This window comes from Schistocerca piceifrons, chromosome 3 (genome assembly GCF_021461385.2).
Source record: "Schistocerca piceifrons isolate TAMUIC-IGC-003096 chromosome 3, iqSchPice1.1, whole genome shotgun sequence".
In the NCBI taxonomy this organism is placed as follows: domain Eukaryota; kingdom Metazoa; phylum Arthropoda; class Insecta; order Orthoptera; family Acrididae; genus Schistocerca; species Schistocerca piceifrons.
The window spans coordinates 238,842,935-238,858,415 of NC_060140.1; the positions used below are offsets into that span (position 1 = coordinate 238,842,935).

The 15,481-nt window shown below is 38.9% G+C and overlaps 1 protein-coding gene across 2 annotated transcripts in view; it reads left to right on the forward strand.

Moving 5' to 3' along the window:
* The window catches only part of LOC124788152 (ribonuclease 3), a 239,843-nt gene that overhangs the window by 121,571 nt on the left and 102,791 nt on the right, over positions 1-15,481 (forward strand). For both annotated transcript variants that reach the window (XM_047255299.1, XM_047255301.1), the window contains 2 exons: positions 1,179-1,284; positions 12,293-12,454. In XM_047255299.1, the coding sequence (XP_047111255.1) occupies positions 1,179-1,284; positions 12,293-12,454 (268 nt within the window). The remainder of the gene's footprint in view (positions 1-1,178; positions 1,285-12,292; positions 12,455-15,481) is intronic.

Below are 15,481 nucleotides of genomic sequence, written 5' to 3' on the forward strand. Positions count from 1 at the left end.
CCCAATCAGATACTCACCCACAATGCCTGCCCAAATGTTGAGCGAAAATGGTTCCTGGTGTCCATGGACATACGTGATGTGAGAATTTGCCCTTGCCCAGTAATGAATGTTTCGAGTGTTGTAAAGGCCATCCCGATGGAAGGTGCACTCGTCGCTAGACAACACAATGGTGGGAAAGTCGGAATCTTGTGTAACACGTCGCAGAAACCACCAGCAAAAGCTTACCTCTGTTCATAGTCCGCCACAGGATTTAGGTCTTGGACAGAGTGGAAACTAAATGGATGCTGGCCGTCATCCCTCAAAACCTCCCAGGCTAATTGATAAGTGACCCCAACACTGTGTCCAATTGCTCAAGTACTTGTCATAGGTGCTTCCTCGAAGCGATTGAGAACAGTCTCTTTAAATGCAGCATCCTGTCGTGTTCGAGGTCTTCCTCCATCACCATGATATCCCACTAATGAGCCTGTTTCACCAAGTCGCTGGTGAATTGCTGTAAATGTTCATGGGTGTGGGTGGCATCTTGATGGGTACTGTTCCTCATACAACCATTGAGCTTCATGTGCATTACCGTCGGCTAGTCCATAAACAAAAACGAATACTGTGCTGCCATGCTTACTGTATGACTAAATCACAGGTGATGTGTGTGTGTGTGTGTGTGTGTGTGTGTGTGTGTGTGTGTGTGTGTGTGTGCTCCAAAGCGAAGCTTACGTGTTAATACATCTGATGTAAGGTGGAGATGAACAGCAAGACCTATTCGAGATGTGGACATATCATGTTAGGGCAGTGGCGGGGCAAGGGATGTTTTTATGTGTGAACTGACAACCATAGCACTGCCAGTCAACTGACGAATGGCAACAGGGCAATCCTACGACCAATCGGAGCATGTGGCGCCGAATTTCCTTAGTTTAAAAATGGTGCGTTGTCAACCTACACAACATTAGTAATTTTGGTTCTTACAGGCATCAGCTATCCAGGATTAAAATTTCGTGACACAAATTGTCTCCACCCTGTATTTGGCTTGCATAGTTTTAGTCTATTCCGTGTTTAGTGACAACAGTAAGTCATCACTTTTCCTTCAGTAGATGAACAGCAATATCTTAAAAATGTATTTTTCAAAATGTATAATTATATTTCTTTCAGTAGTATGACTGTGATATTTCTTTGTGTAAATTCTACAGGGGTTCAAATCAGAGGCTTGAGTTCCTTGGAGATACTGTCCTGCAGTTAATTGCTTCAGAGTATTTGTACAAATACTTTCCTGAACACCATGAAGGTCATTTGTCTGTAAGTATTCCACAGTTGTTATTCAGCACATGGTGTGTGTGTGTGTGTGTGTGTGTGTGTGTGAGAGAGAGAGAGAGAGAGAGAGAGAGAGAGAGAGAGAGAGAGAGAGAGAGAGAGAGCAGGAAGGGGGAGAACAAAATACCTGGTTTTCAGTAGGGTATAGTTGTGTGTAAATGAGTTAGTGTGGGAAAATTCAGAGTGGGATTGTGATTTTGAACAAGATACAAATCACAATCATCATAAAACTAGAGATCTGTTGGCAGACTACCAGCAGCTCAAAGATCTCAACAGAATTTGAACCAAATAAGTTTTACTTTCCATATTTTCCACGATCAGTTGTGATAAACTGCTACCCTGCCTTACACCGTTCATAACACTAACTTGTCTTTGTTGACCTTCCCCTTTTTACTTCTACTTGGATTTCGTAGATGATGTAGGGCATGAAAGCTGCCCGCTTCGTAAACTACCAGCACTGTGGACAGGCCAGTGCCTGCGATGCATGTCAGCCCATCTATTGCTCTCAGATTTAACCCACTCAGTTTTGAGGTATTTTAACACATTTTTAAACAATGGAAACTCTAGGATGGGATAACAAAAATATTATGGAAAGCATAGGCTGCTATTCACCACATAGAAGAGGCGTTGAGTCACAGACGGACACAATCAAAAGAATACTAAACATTTAAGCTTCTGGTCAAAAGGCATTTTTTGGAAATAGAAAGCGCGCGCGCACACACACACACACACACACACACACACACACACACACACACACACACACACATTGCCACTGTCTCCAGCTGCTGTGGCATGACTGCGTACTGGAGCTGCGGGTCTAAGGCTTCTATTCAGTCCCTTGTTGAGCAGTCTGGTGTGGCAGTTGAAGACAGCAAAACGAAAGCTAAAGTTTTAAAATTAACATTCAAGAAATTGTTCACACTGGAGAATCATTCAAACATACCATCATTTGACCATCGGACAGACTCCCATATGGATGACATAATAATAAGCATTCCTTGTGTAGAGAACAATTGAACGATTTGAAAGCAAATAAATCACTGGATCCAGATGAATCCCAGTTTAATTTTACAGAGTACTCTCCAGCATAGGCTCCTTACCTACCCAGCACAAAGTCCAAGCGACCGAAAAAGCACAGGTTATTCCAACATATAAGAAGGGTAAAATAACATACCCACAAAATTACAGACCAATATCCTTAACTTCTGCTTGCTACAGAAGCCTTGAAAATATTCTCAGTTTGAATATAATAAACTTTCTTGAGACTGAGAAGCTTATGTCCATGAATCAGCATGGTTTCAGAAAACATTGCTCGTGTGAAACTCAGCTTACCCTTTTCTCACATGGTTTACTGTGAATTATGGCTGAAGGGCAACATGCAGATTCCATATTTATAGAGTTCCAGAAAGTGTTTGACACTGTGCTGCAGTGCAGGCTGTTAATGAAGGTACGAGCATATGGAATAAGTTCACAGATATGTGAGTGGCTTCGAGACTTCATAAATAACACATCCAGTGAATTTTTTTTAAAAAAAACTTTTTTTACTTTGATAGCTCATCTTTAGATTCTTATGAGCTGAATCCAAATCTAGCCTTAGTTTTCTTGTATCACCCATAGTTTTTGAGCAATATGCTTTTTATTATATGGTATAAAAATCCTATGCTATTTGGTAAATGGGGAAATTAATGAAATGCTTTGTTACAACATAAGCATAGTTCGTTTTTACAGTAAGCTACTTAAAACAATGATATACGTTAATAGAGGTTTCACTTGTCAGCTAGAATTGGTTTGTATTTTCTTTCTGTTTTTTTCTGTGAAGCTTCTTGTGCAGCATTTTTTATGATGATCAGTTGCTTGCTGAACTTCTCGGTGAAGTGACCAACAGTAGTCCCCCATCATGTTGGTGTTACAGCGGCCTTGATAGCATTTTTCCATCACTTTAATGTCCTGGTGAAAATCTACAGCATGCCCTACAGGTCGGATGGCAGACAGAAGGTTAGGGTGGCTTATTACCTTCTTGTTTTTCGAATTATGACCAGTAATATCAACACTGCAAAAGTAGCAATCATCAAAATGATTTCATGGCTCTCTCCATATTGTAGGAACAGCAAATCTAAAGGCTTTTTTTTTCTCCTTTTTGGACCATTTTCTCAGATCTTCAACATACACATAACATACCTTATGCAGTGCCCAAGATTTATCTCCATCACCAAGTTTAGATCCAAAGTATGATATATAAACATTTTTCACTCCGCTGCAGAGTGAATTCTCATTCTGGAAACATCCCCCAGGCTGTGACTAAGACATGTCTCCCCTATATCCTTTCTTTCAGGAGTGCTAGTTCTGCAAGGTTCGCAGGAGAGCTTCTGTAAAGTTTGGAAGGTAGGAGACGAGATACTGGCAGAAATAAAGCTGTGAGTACCGGGCGTGAGTCGTGCTTCGGTATCTCAGATGGTAGAGCACTTGCCCGCGAAAGGCAAAAGTCCCGAGTTTGAGTCTCGGTCGGGCACACAGTTTTAATCTGCCAGGAAGTTTCAAAGTCTGTAATGTTTCTTTGGTGTTTTTTAATCATTAATTCACCACAAATGTAACAAAAACCGTCAGCAGACTTTTTACAACCGTGATTAGACATTGTACTGAGCACATGTAAAGGAAACGGGAAATGGGGTTAGGTTGACAGTAAACAAAACACCATCTGTTAACACAAAAATAGAATCGACATTTTTTTGCCAGAAAATGTTTTTCAGCGGTGCTACCAATATCATCTATATTCATTACACCTCCTTTTAAAATTATTTTACCTATATAAAAGCTGTTAAATTGTTTAAATTTAATAAATTTAACTGTAAAATGTAAAGAAATGGTGGGCAATACAGTTTTTTAAGTATTATATTTGGATTTCCCACCCTAAAAAACAAAATAATAAGGTATTTTCAGAAAAAAAAGTTTTTCCATCGTTGACCTGTGTAATAGAACCCAGTATGTTGTCCTCAATGCTGAATATTCATCAGAGACAAGGGTATCGTCAGGAGTGCCCAGGGAAGTGTGTCAGAGCTGCTGCTGTTCTCTATATACATAAATGATTTGGCAAACAGGATGATCAGCAGTCTGCAGTTGTTTGATGGTGATGCTGTGATGGATGGTAATGTGTCGAAGTTGCATAACTGAAGGAAGATACAAGGTGATAGACAAAATTTCCAGTTGTTGTGATGAATGACAGCTAGCTCTATGTGGAAAAATGTAAGTTAATGCAGATGAGTAGGAAGATCAAACCTGTAATGAGCGAATACAGTATTATTAGTTTCCTTCTTGACACAGTCAAAGCGATATGAGGTGGAATGAGCATGTGGGAACTGTGGTAGGGGAGGCAGTTGGTTGACTCTGATTTATTGGGAGAATTTTAGAAAGAGTGGTTCACCTGTAAAGGAGACTGCATATGGGATGCTGGTGCAACCTTTTCTTGAGTACATTATTGAGAAAATACAGAGAACCGGCATTTGAAGGTGATTGGTGAACAATTCTACTGCTGCCAATGTATGTTGCGCAAAAGGACCACAGAGATAAGATACGAGAAATTAGGCCTCATACGGAAGCATATAGGCAATCATTTTTCCCTCACTCTGTTTGTAAGTGGGACAGGGAAGGAAATGACTAGTAGTGGCACAGTGTACCCTCCGTCATGCACCATACAGTGGCTGGCAGAGTATTCTATGTAGCTATAGATGTAGAGTGGGTGCTGGGGATGGGGAGAGAGGGGAGGGGGGATAATGGAGAGGGGAGAGAAAAGAGGAGAAAAGTAGAAAAGGGGAGGAGACTGTTGAAGCCAGGGGGTTGAGAGAACAAACGATGTGTTGTAGGGAGAGTTCCCACCTTTACATTACAAAAAGCTGGTGTTGATAGGAAGGATCCAGATGGCACAGGCTGTGCATCATTCATTTAAGAGAAGCACATTGTGTTGGGCAGCATGTTCAGCAACAGGGTGGTTCGGTTTGCCAGTGGCCATTCATGTAGACAGACTGTTAGTTGTCAGGCCCACATAGAAAGCAGTGCAGTGGTTGCAGATTAGTTTATAGATCACATGGCTGCTTTCACAGGTAGATCCATCTTTGATGCAATATGAGATGCCTGTGATAGGACTGGAGTAGGTGGTGGTGGAAGGCTGTATGGGATAGGTATCACATCTACGTCTATTGCAGGAATATGAGCCGTGAGACAAGGGGTTGGGAGAAGGGATGGACAACAATATTGTGAAGGTTCTGTGGGCAGTGGAATACCACTGTGGGCAGGATAGTGGGTAGAATGTTCCTCATTTCAGGGCACAGTAAAAGGTAATTGACTACTTCTCTAGTGTAATATCAGTTTCTTGTGCATCTCTTTTGACCTCTTCTACCCACTTATAAGTGGACTTTAATGATATGACGTAGATGAAGATCTTTTTGGTCAGCTGCTTTTTGCCTATTATTGCCAGGTTTTCATAAAACTTCAACTGCCATTTCTGCATTGTGTCCATGACATTTAGAGCTCCTCATTTTTCCTTTTCTTTCAAATCCTATTCAAGTCTTCTGGCCCAGAATTTTCCTGAGAATCTTCCTTTTCTAACTTTGTAGTGCTTCCAACTTTTTGATTTTTAGTTAAAATAAGATCTTCTGAAGTGCAGAGTCCTATTTTTATAACTGAATTATAGTGCCTGATTTTGACCTTGTAGGAAATCACTTGTTTGTTATGCCACTTATGTCTGAGTTTGGAAGCTAGATGTAATTTTCTGGCTCTTTCTTTGACTGCTTCTTTATCTAGTCTATTGGGTTGGTTGGGTTGGGTTGTTTGGGGGAAGAGACCAAACAGCGATGTCATCGGTCTCATCGGATTAGGGAAGGAAGTCGGCCGTGCCCTTTCTATTGGGTTGGATCCATTCTCCTAAGTATTTGAATTTATTTGTCCTTTTAATTTCCCATATTTTACCTCCAAGTATTTCTCTTCTTGGTGTCTGTGTTCCATACAGTCAGTCTTTTCACACAAAATTTTGGGACCCATTTTTCCAGCGACTTGCTGCAAGATCTGCAGCATCCTTCCAGTTTCTGCCAGACAGCAAAAGGTCATTATTTACAGTGTTGAAAATGGTTGTGATATAGGGTGTGAGCAGGGCACAGTCAAATGGGTGGTGCCCCAGGGATCAGTGCTGGGGTCACACCTGTTCCTTATTTTTATAAACAATATGCCCTCTAGTATTACAGGTAATTCTAAAATATTTCTGTCTGCTGATGACACTAGCTTGGTAGTAAAGGATGTTGTGTGCATCATAAGCTCTGCTTCAAATAGTGCGGTTCATAACATAGTAATGAAATTGAGTGAGTGGTCATGAATTTTGTTTTGAGTTTGTCAGGTGCATACCCCCATAAATGTTGTATCCAGCCATCCATTCCATATTACTCACAGACTATAATTTGACATCTGTCGAGAGAGGGGGACAGAGGAGCACACAGTGTTTGCTGCGGGGAAAGGTGAAGTGCAGGATGTGTGTGTCCAAGTACTGTATGTACACTGTGTTGGCAACACAGACTTGTGTTTTGAGCTTCCACAAAAGCAGCAAAGTGCAGGGAAGGATATAATCATCAGTTAAATACCTTCTAATGTCAAAATTAAGATCTTTGTTTGTACTGTCATGTCAAACAATGAAAAACAATGGCAAAAGTGGATCAAAAACACAGATAACAACGACAGAGTTCAGTGACAGAGCTGACAACAAGCAGTCTACACCAGTTAATTTTATGCTGCACAGCTGGCAACAAACATTGTCATATCAATACTGCTTGAAGCCTTCCAACTGCTGCTGCCCCCCCCCCCCCCCCCTTTTTCATATCACAGAGATAACATTGTTTTACACAATACAAATAGTTTAACAGCATTAATTTACAGCAATTGAAAAGAGGGCTATAAGTAGTTTGATTAATAAACAATTTCCTGTTGGACATTAGATGAGGAAATGGAAATTAAAACATTGGAAGACCCAACACCTGCCATCAAGCAAACAATTTCAGTGAAAGGTAGGACCTACTATAGAATTTTCAGAATTAACATGTTTCATGAACATGATTGATTGTGCAGTAATGATGTAAAAATACTCTGTTTCATTTTCCATTTGTACTATTTTGAAAATTTATGGAGCTATTTTAGTATTCACATAACTAAAGTCCATATATATACAGGGTGTCCATAAGGTCCCTTTACAACTTCAAAATTTTATTACAACGGCAGTTGTTGAAATGTTTTAACAATATTTCTTTTATTGTAATCAGTGTTTATAAAAGTTTTTTTGAGAGTGTTTAATAGACATCTATATGGGCGGCTTTAGTTGCACGAAGCACATCAAGATGGTACTCAATTTCTTGCCATGTTCGCTGTAGCATAGCGTCATCAGTGGTGGTAATGGCATTACAAATTCTTTGCTTCAAGTCATCAATGTCCCATATCTGTGTTTGATACACAATATCTTTTACATACCCCCATATAAAAAGTCCAAGAAAGTTACATCTGGTGAACGTAGTGGCCAAGGAGTTGGCCCATCCCCCCCAATCCGTGTCCCTGGAAATGTTTCATTGAGGAACCGATGAACATGCAGTCCCCAATGTGGTGGTGCACCATCTTGCTGGAAAATGATAGCTGGTCGTAAATCAGTCAATTGTGGGGCTACGTGTTTGGTCAGAAGGTTGAGGTAAACATCTGCAGTAATTGTTGTCTTGTTGAAGAAAAATGGACCAATTATTCGGCTGCACATGATTCCACACCACACATTCACTTTTGGACTATCCTGGTGACGCTCCATAGTCACATGGCGGTGTTCAGATCCCCGGATTCTCACATTGTATCTGTTTAATGTCCCAGAAACATGAAAAGTTGCCTTGTCATAGAAACAAACTCGCTTGAGGAATGCTTCATCCTCCGAAAGGCGTTCCAGCATGTTGAGTGCAAACTCTGTCCATTTTGGCTTGTCATTTGGCGAAAGTGTCTGTTACAGTTGCACTTTGTAAGCGTACAACCGTAAGTTCTTGTTGAGGACCTTGTGCACTGTTGATCGTGGTAGTTGCATTTGTCTGGCAGCAGTGCAGATGGACTTCGTAGGTGAATGAGTGAAGATGTTTAAAACACGATCAATGTTTTCCTCGGATGTTCTTGGTCGCCCACTCCTCCCTTTATCCAACACTGTCCCTGTCTCCATAAATTTTTTGTGCCATGCGTGGATTGAAGGGCGCGATTATGGATCTCTTCCATACTTCGTTCTGAAGTTTCGTTGAATCCGTACATCCGATTTTGTCTCAATAAACCAGAACACACATTGTGTCTTCTCTTGAGGCATTTCCATTTTATAGAGGTTCAGTTCCTTCCACCAACAAAAAACTTCAGTAAACAGTGATTACAATAAAAGAAATTTTGTTAAAATATTTCAACATTCGTCTTTGTAATAAAATTTTGAAGTTGTAAAGGGGCTTTATGGACACCCTGTATTTTGGAAAGTTGGCACCTAAAAATTGCTGTGAAGAGTAATTTGAAATTAAAAATAGTCAAAGGTGTCTCATGTTTATCAACCCATTATGCAGAGCTCTATTTTGAAAAATTCTTGAGAGACAATTGCATTGGAGGAATGTGTGCAAAAAAATCATATCACTTCATCAACAGCTGACATAGTGAAGAGAGAATACTTAAATTTTGTGAATATTCTGCACAACAACTGAAATAATCCAGCACTAAGAAGGATAAACTTTATCACTTTCTGTTGAATTTATTGCAGAGTGTGAAGCATGGTTTCATCAAGTTCATGCAGAAGCTGTTATGAATGTTTAATAGAACTGCTGCAGTCGAAAGATGCTTTCCTGTTAACAAAGAAGTTTTAATTGAAAACTTAGACGAAGATACAATTGTTGCAGAAAAAAGTTTTATAATGCAATACAGTCATTAGGTGGTGTACACAATAGGGAGGAACAACTGAATCAATGATACTAGCTGTGAAGAATGGTTTATCAAAAGGAGTAGAAGCCTTAAAAAAGAAGAAATCTGATGAAAATGTTGTGACCAATCTTAAAATAAGGAAGTTCAAGAAATAAAAAAAGCTCAAAAATAAAAAAGAATGATTGTAGAAAAGGCAAAAGAAGAAGTCGAAGTTTTAGGTGCTGAAATTTCAAGTTTAGCTAAGAAACTGAAACACTGAATCTTTTGCTACGAAGTTTAACACTTCACATAAATTTTGTGCATTTGAAATTGTTATATTGTCTTGGAGAAAATTATAAGGCTTCAGTACATTACTATGTTAAAACAATTGGTATTTTAGTTGATGTGATGATAAATATATCAGAAAATAGACATACCCTACCATATGTGAGTCTTTATAGCATTTGATGAATGGCATACAAGTCTACACAGTTACATTGTTCTTGCTGACACACATTTAAGTGATATAAGAATTATTATACTCAGCTTTGTTTCAATCAGCTTTCAGGTTCATAAAAAAGTGTTTTTGTCATTGTACCAGGCATATTTTCGAGAGGTCATGAATGTAAATAAGAACGTAATGAGGAGGTAACGAATTTGATCGTCTAAAAGTATGTAGACAGCCTCTATAGAAGGGCTTTATACAAAGGACATGGGTAACATCTCTTTGTTTTTGTCCTCTTGATGAAAAGTCATAATCCTCAACTTGATGTGTGACATCCAGCAAGCAGTGAAGGATATGATGCACCCCAAAGTTGCGCTTTAGTAACTTTTCTGATAGTTCAACTTTCTGCACAGAGCCATCCATGACAAAACTATTCTATATGGTGAGAAAGATGTACGAGACAGGTGAAATACCCTCAGACTTCAAGAAGAATATAATAATCCCAGTTCCAAAGAAAGCAGGTGTGAAAATTACCAAGCTATCAGTTTAATAAGTCATGGCTGCAAAATACTAACACACTGAACTATCAGTTTAATAAGTCATGGCTGCAAAATACTAACACGAATCATTTACAGAAGAATGGAAAAACTCATAGAAGCCGACCTCGGGGAAGATCAGTTTGGATTCAGTTTGGATTCCGGAGAAATGTAGGAACACACGAGGCAATACTGACCCTATGACTTCTTATAGGAGATAGATTAAGGAATGGAAAACCTATGTTTATAGTATTTGTGGACTTAGAGAAAGGTTTTGGCAATGTTGACTGGAATATTCTCTTTTAAATTCTGAAGGTGGCAGGGGTAAAATACACTGAACAAAAGGTTACTTATAATTTGTACAGAAACCAGAAGGCAGTTATAAGAGTCAAAGGGCACGAAAGGAAAGCAGTGGTTGAGAAGGGAGTGAGACACGGTTGTAGCCTATCCCCGATGTTATTCAGTCTGTATATTGAGCAAGCAATAAAGGAAACAAAACAAAAAAATTGGAGTAGGAATTAAAGTCCAGGGAGAAAAAAATAAAAACTCTGAGGTTTGCTGATGACATTGCAATTTTGGCAGAGACAGCAAAGGACTTGGATGAGCAGTTGAAGGGAGTGGGCAGTATCTTGAAATTAGGATGTAAGATGAACATCAACAAAAGCCAAACAATGATAATGGCATATAATCAAATTAAATCAGGTGATGCTGAGGAGGGAATTAGACTAGGAAATGAGACACTTAAAGTAGTAAATGAATTTTGCAATTTGGGAAACAAAATAACTGATTATGGTCAAAGTAGGGAGGATATAAAATGCAGACTGGCAATGGCAAGAAAACCGTTTCTGAAGAACAGAAACTTGTTAACGCCGAGTATAGATTTAAATGTCAGGAAGTCCTTTCTGAAAGTAATTGTGTGGAGCGTAGCCATGTATGGAAGTGAAACATGGATGATATATAGTTTAGACAAGAAGAGAATAGAAGATTTTGAAATGTGGTGCTACAGAAGAATGCTGAAGATCAGATGGGTAGATCATGTAACTAATGAAGAGGTGCTGAATAGGATTGGGGAGAAGAGAAATTTGTGGTACAACCTGACCAAAAGAAGGGATTGGTTGGTAGGACACATTCTGAGACATCAAGGAATCACCAATTTAGTACTGGAGGGAAGTGTGTGGGGTAAAAATTATAAGAGGGAGACCACGAGGTGAATACAGAAAGCAGATTCAGAAGGATGTAGAGTGCAGTAGTTACTCAGAGATGAAAAGGCTTGCACAGGACAGAGTAGCATGGAGAGTTGCATCAAACCAGTCTTTGGACTGAAGACCACAACAATATGCTTCATCCATACATTTGTAGTCAAATGTTTTATAGGGATTACAGAAATAAGTAGATCATTGCTGTTCTGAAAAGATATCTAATTTGTTGTGTATGAGAGTATTATGACACAAACAGAATTTAAATTTTCAAGTGGTTACTTGTCTAGTAATACTTTCATTTGGTACACATTTGTTTGCTTATCATGTTTAAGAAATGCATATAGTGTCAGCTGTGGCCTTTGTTAATACATATTACATAATATTGTGTTCTGTGATTGTGTGTGCAGTACACAAAGGAAAAAAAAACTCTGTGTATGGTTAATATAATAGTTAGTTGATGTTACATATATATATTTTTCAGAGTAAAATTCAGTTGTCAGTTGGAAAAATATTTTTATTTTACAGTTTCAACAAATTAAAAATCCTTAATTTTATAGGCTTCTGAAAATGGCAAATTAATTAATAACAAAAGGAGGGTCAGCATTGGTCTTTGAGGGACAAATCTTTATTTTGAAATAAATGTGAAAGAAATAAAGTTTTCTACTTCAACGACTGATGCTGACTCTCGTTTTGCTATTAACACTAGTGTGGTGGTCATGGTGCATGCAGCTCCTGATGGAGCCCCTTAAAAAAAATATTGTCAAAGCCAGTAAGGCAAAATAAAAATATATTTGCAGCTGTCGGCCAAATTTTATTGTGAAATATAAAGTACAGTTGCTGAAAATTACATCTATGAATAAAATATTTATTTTTCTTTCTTTTCTTCACAGCTTCTCCGCAGTTCACTCGTGAACAACAGAACTCAGGCAGTAGTATGTGACGATTTGGGCATGACAAGTTATGCCCTCTATTCTAATCCAAAGGCTGAATTGAAGACAAAGGACAGAGCTGATCTGCTGGAAGCGTTCCTTGGTGCCCTTTACGTTGATAAGGTTTCTGTGTTTCCATCTTTTTAAATATTTGGTTCAGAGTGAATATGTGTATTAAGATGTGTGTGTCATAGATTAACATATTTGGATGAAGCTGAGAGTAAATAGCAAGATGATTTTACTGCCACCATTCACTAATTTTAATTAAGTCCAGCATTACTTGGTTGTACAAAATAACTGTATAACTGATGAAATTCATTTATATTATTTCAAAGTGAATGTGTGAAACAATAGAAAGTATTAGATAGAATAACAATATGGAAAGAACAGATTGCTACTCACTACATAGACGAGACATTGAGTCACAACAGGCACAGTGAAAAAGAATGTTAAATAGTCAGCTTTCAGACTACGTGCTTCATCAGAAGTAGAAAAGAGACACATCTTCACACAAAAACAAGTCACACTTATATATGGTCACTGTCTCCATGCACCCGGGAACGATAGTGGTCTTCTGGTAAAGAACTTAGTCGAAAAACTGATTATTTAGTTCTCTGTCCCCCACCCTGCCATTGTCCCCATCTGTGACTCAGTGACTGCTCACAACAGGCAAAAATTTAAAAGGCTAACATTCAAGAATTTTTTTCATCAAGAAATATGACCATTTCTGTCATGTTAGGTTTAGATGGTGTGTCACCTGATGAATATACAGAGACCTGAGAATGCTGGAAGAACATACACAGCCTTGTAATCAAAGGAACTTTTCCTAACACATTGCTGAAAGATCTTTTATAGGAAATGCTAGATAATGGAGTCATGCAAGAAGTTGAAGTAATGCAACATATCCAAGTAACTGATTACTTTCATACCACACCACACATTTATAGAGAAGTTTTCTTGAAAATATGTATTCAGTAAGGGCTATGGGAATTTGCAGCACCGCCAATGTCAGTTATGAATGTTATTGATTCCAGCATGAGTGGAAGCGGAGTGATCAGTAAACAGTAGTAATGGGATTGCAATTAGCTAATGACAAAATTCCAGTCATCTGTCTTCCTCTTCCTCTTGAAGGTGTTGAGTCTATTGTAAATATTAACGATGAAGGCTGTTCATGCATGAGATCTGCCACATTCTTGAAGGTGAAATACCAATAAAGTGGAAATTCATGTGCTTTTCGAATTTGTACATTTTGCCAACTAAATACTGTCTTCTACATCATTCACACCCTGTTTATTTATACATACAGCTAGGAAATATTGTCACACTGAAACCACAATCAGGTCTAAATCTGAAGGCAGGGTCATCCTGGACAGAGAGAGTAGATTAAATTAGATTCTGTTTTTGTGCCATAGACCCAAAAATGAGATGATTCTCGTGGGTGTGGAACAAATCAGAAAGTGTAATATAAAAATCATAAAACATCACTACCCTGATCATCTGTCAGGAGATTGTCAAAATATGTGAATACGGTTTACATAATTAATACACTGGCAGAATGAAACATAGTTATGCACTTTTAATAAATTTGCCATACACGGAATACCTATTCTTGACTGTTGTGATCAAGTGCTGTCAAAACTGAAATCTAACAGACATTTTTGCTTAAGCTGATCTAACAGTCCTTGTTAAGATATTCATCTATGGTGTAGAATGAGTTACCTATCAAAAAGTCTTTCAAACTCTGTTTAAAGTGGTTTTATTTGAAACCATGTTTTCAGCCACTAATACAGTCATTGAATATTTCAGACATGTGGTATTTATAAAAACAATGGATAGTCCAGAAAATAAAAGCATGAGAAAACAACTATTTCAAGAACCGCCCACAAATGATAAATACTAAATAACAAATAATAGCTGGTGGTCGAATTTGAATTGGCAACGCACAGTGCATCAAAGCACTGAAGCTAACTACTGCATCACACTGCTCTCACCACAGTTTGTGGCATGGCTCCGTCATCTCGAGAAACAGCAACCAGCTGTTTCAGAAGTTCCTGTTGGTGCCGAAACGAGCACTCTGGATCTAGAGCTTGTCAGTGATCCTCTGTACGGCAGCACTAGAGGACATTCACATTCTGGTCATGTTGTTACATCCTCTTTACTGTGATGTGCATCAATAATAGCCCCTCTTGGTGAAGCTTCGTGATCATAAAGTGTGTCTCCAGTTTCCGTGAACCCTACATTGTCAATTTGTGCCTTTGGACTGTACTAGGTCTTCATACAGAGAGCATGGATAATGTATCTGCACTTTTGTCTTCTTGATGAAGGGTCATAATCCTCAACAATGTATGAGGCATCCAACAAGCCATGAAGAATATGAACCCTCCAAAAGTGGCACTTTAGTAAATTTTCTGATAGTCTTTATTTCTGCACAGGTGTAAAAATCCAATCTGAGACTTATTGGTTCTATCTCACTGGACAGTGCTTCACATTGTAGTGCTTTTGTTCCTCGTGGTCATCCATGCCACGCTGCTGTCTTGCTTCTTCAGTCCTGATGATGAGGCATTTCATGTAGTCATCCTGAGTATCAGTTAGTTGGAATGGGAACAGTGTATCCGTTGTTTCGGCCTAACAACTATGGAGCAGATAGAATAGGGTGAAGCTTGCAGTGTCTTGCTTCGCTTTGTTTTATGGAACGTCCTGACGGGGAGTATTGTATTCCAATCCCCTCTTCACCACTGGTGTACATCCAAAGCATATTTACCGGTGCCTTATTGAAGCCGCCTGTGGGGCCATTCATCTGTGGATGTTAGTCAGTTGCACAACGTGAAAGTACCTCTGACACAAGTCTCAACTGGAAAACGTTTCTAAGATCATAGATCATCACATGAGGTACTCCTTACTTCAAAATGGAGGAACTTTGCAATTTCCGAAGCTTCGGCTATCAGCACAGCTTTAGGGGCAACATAGCACGTGAGGTAGTCAGTGCAGACTATTATCCATTAATTCTCATTTGTCGACTTTGGAAACTCCTTTAGAGGTTGATTACAATCTGATGGTATGTCGCAGCTGCAGATGGGATTGGTACCAGATGTCCCAGAGGTAACCGTGGCACGAGTTTGTCATTGACAATCCTTACAGTGGCTCAAATAG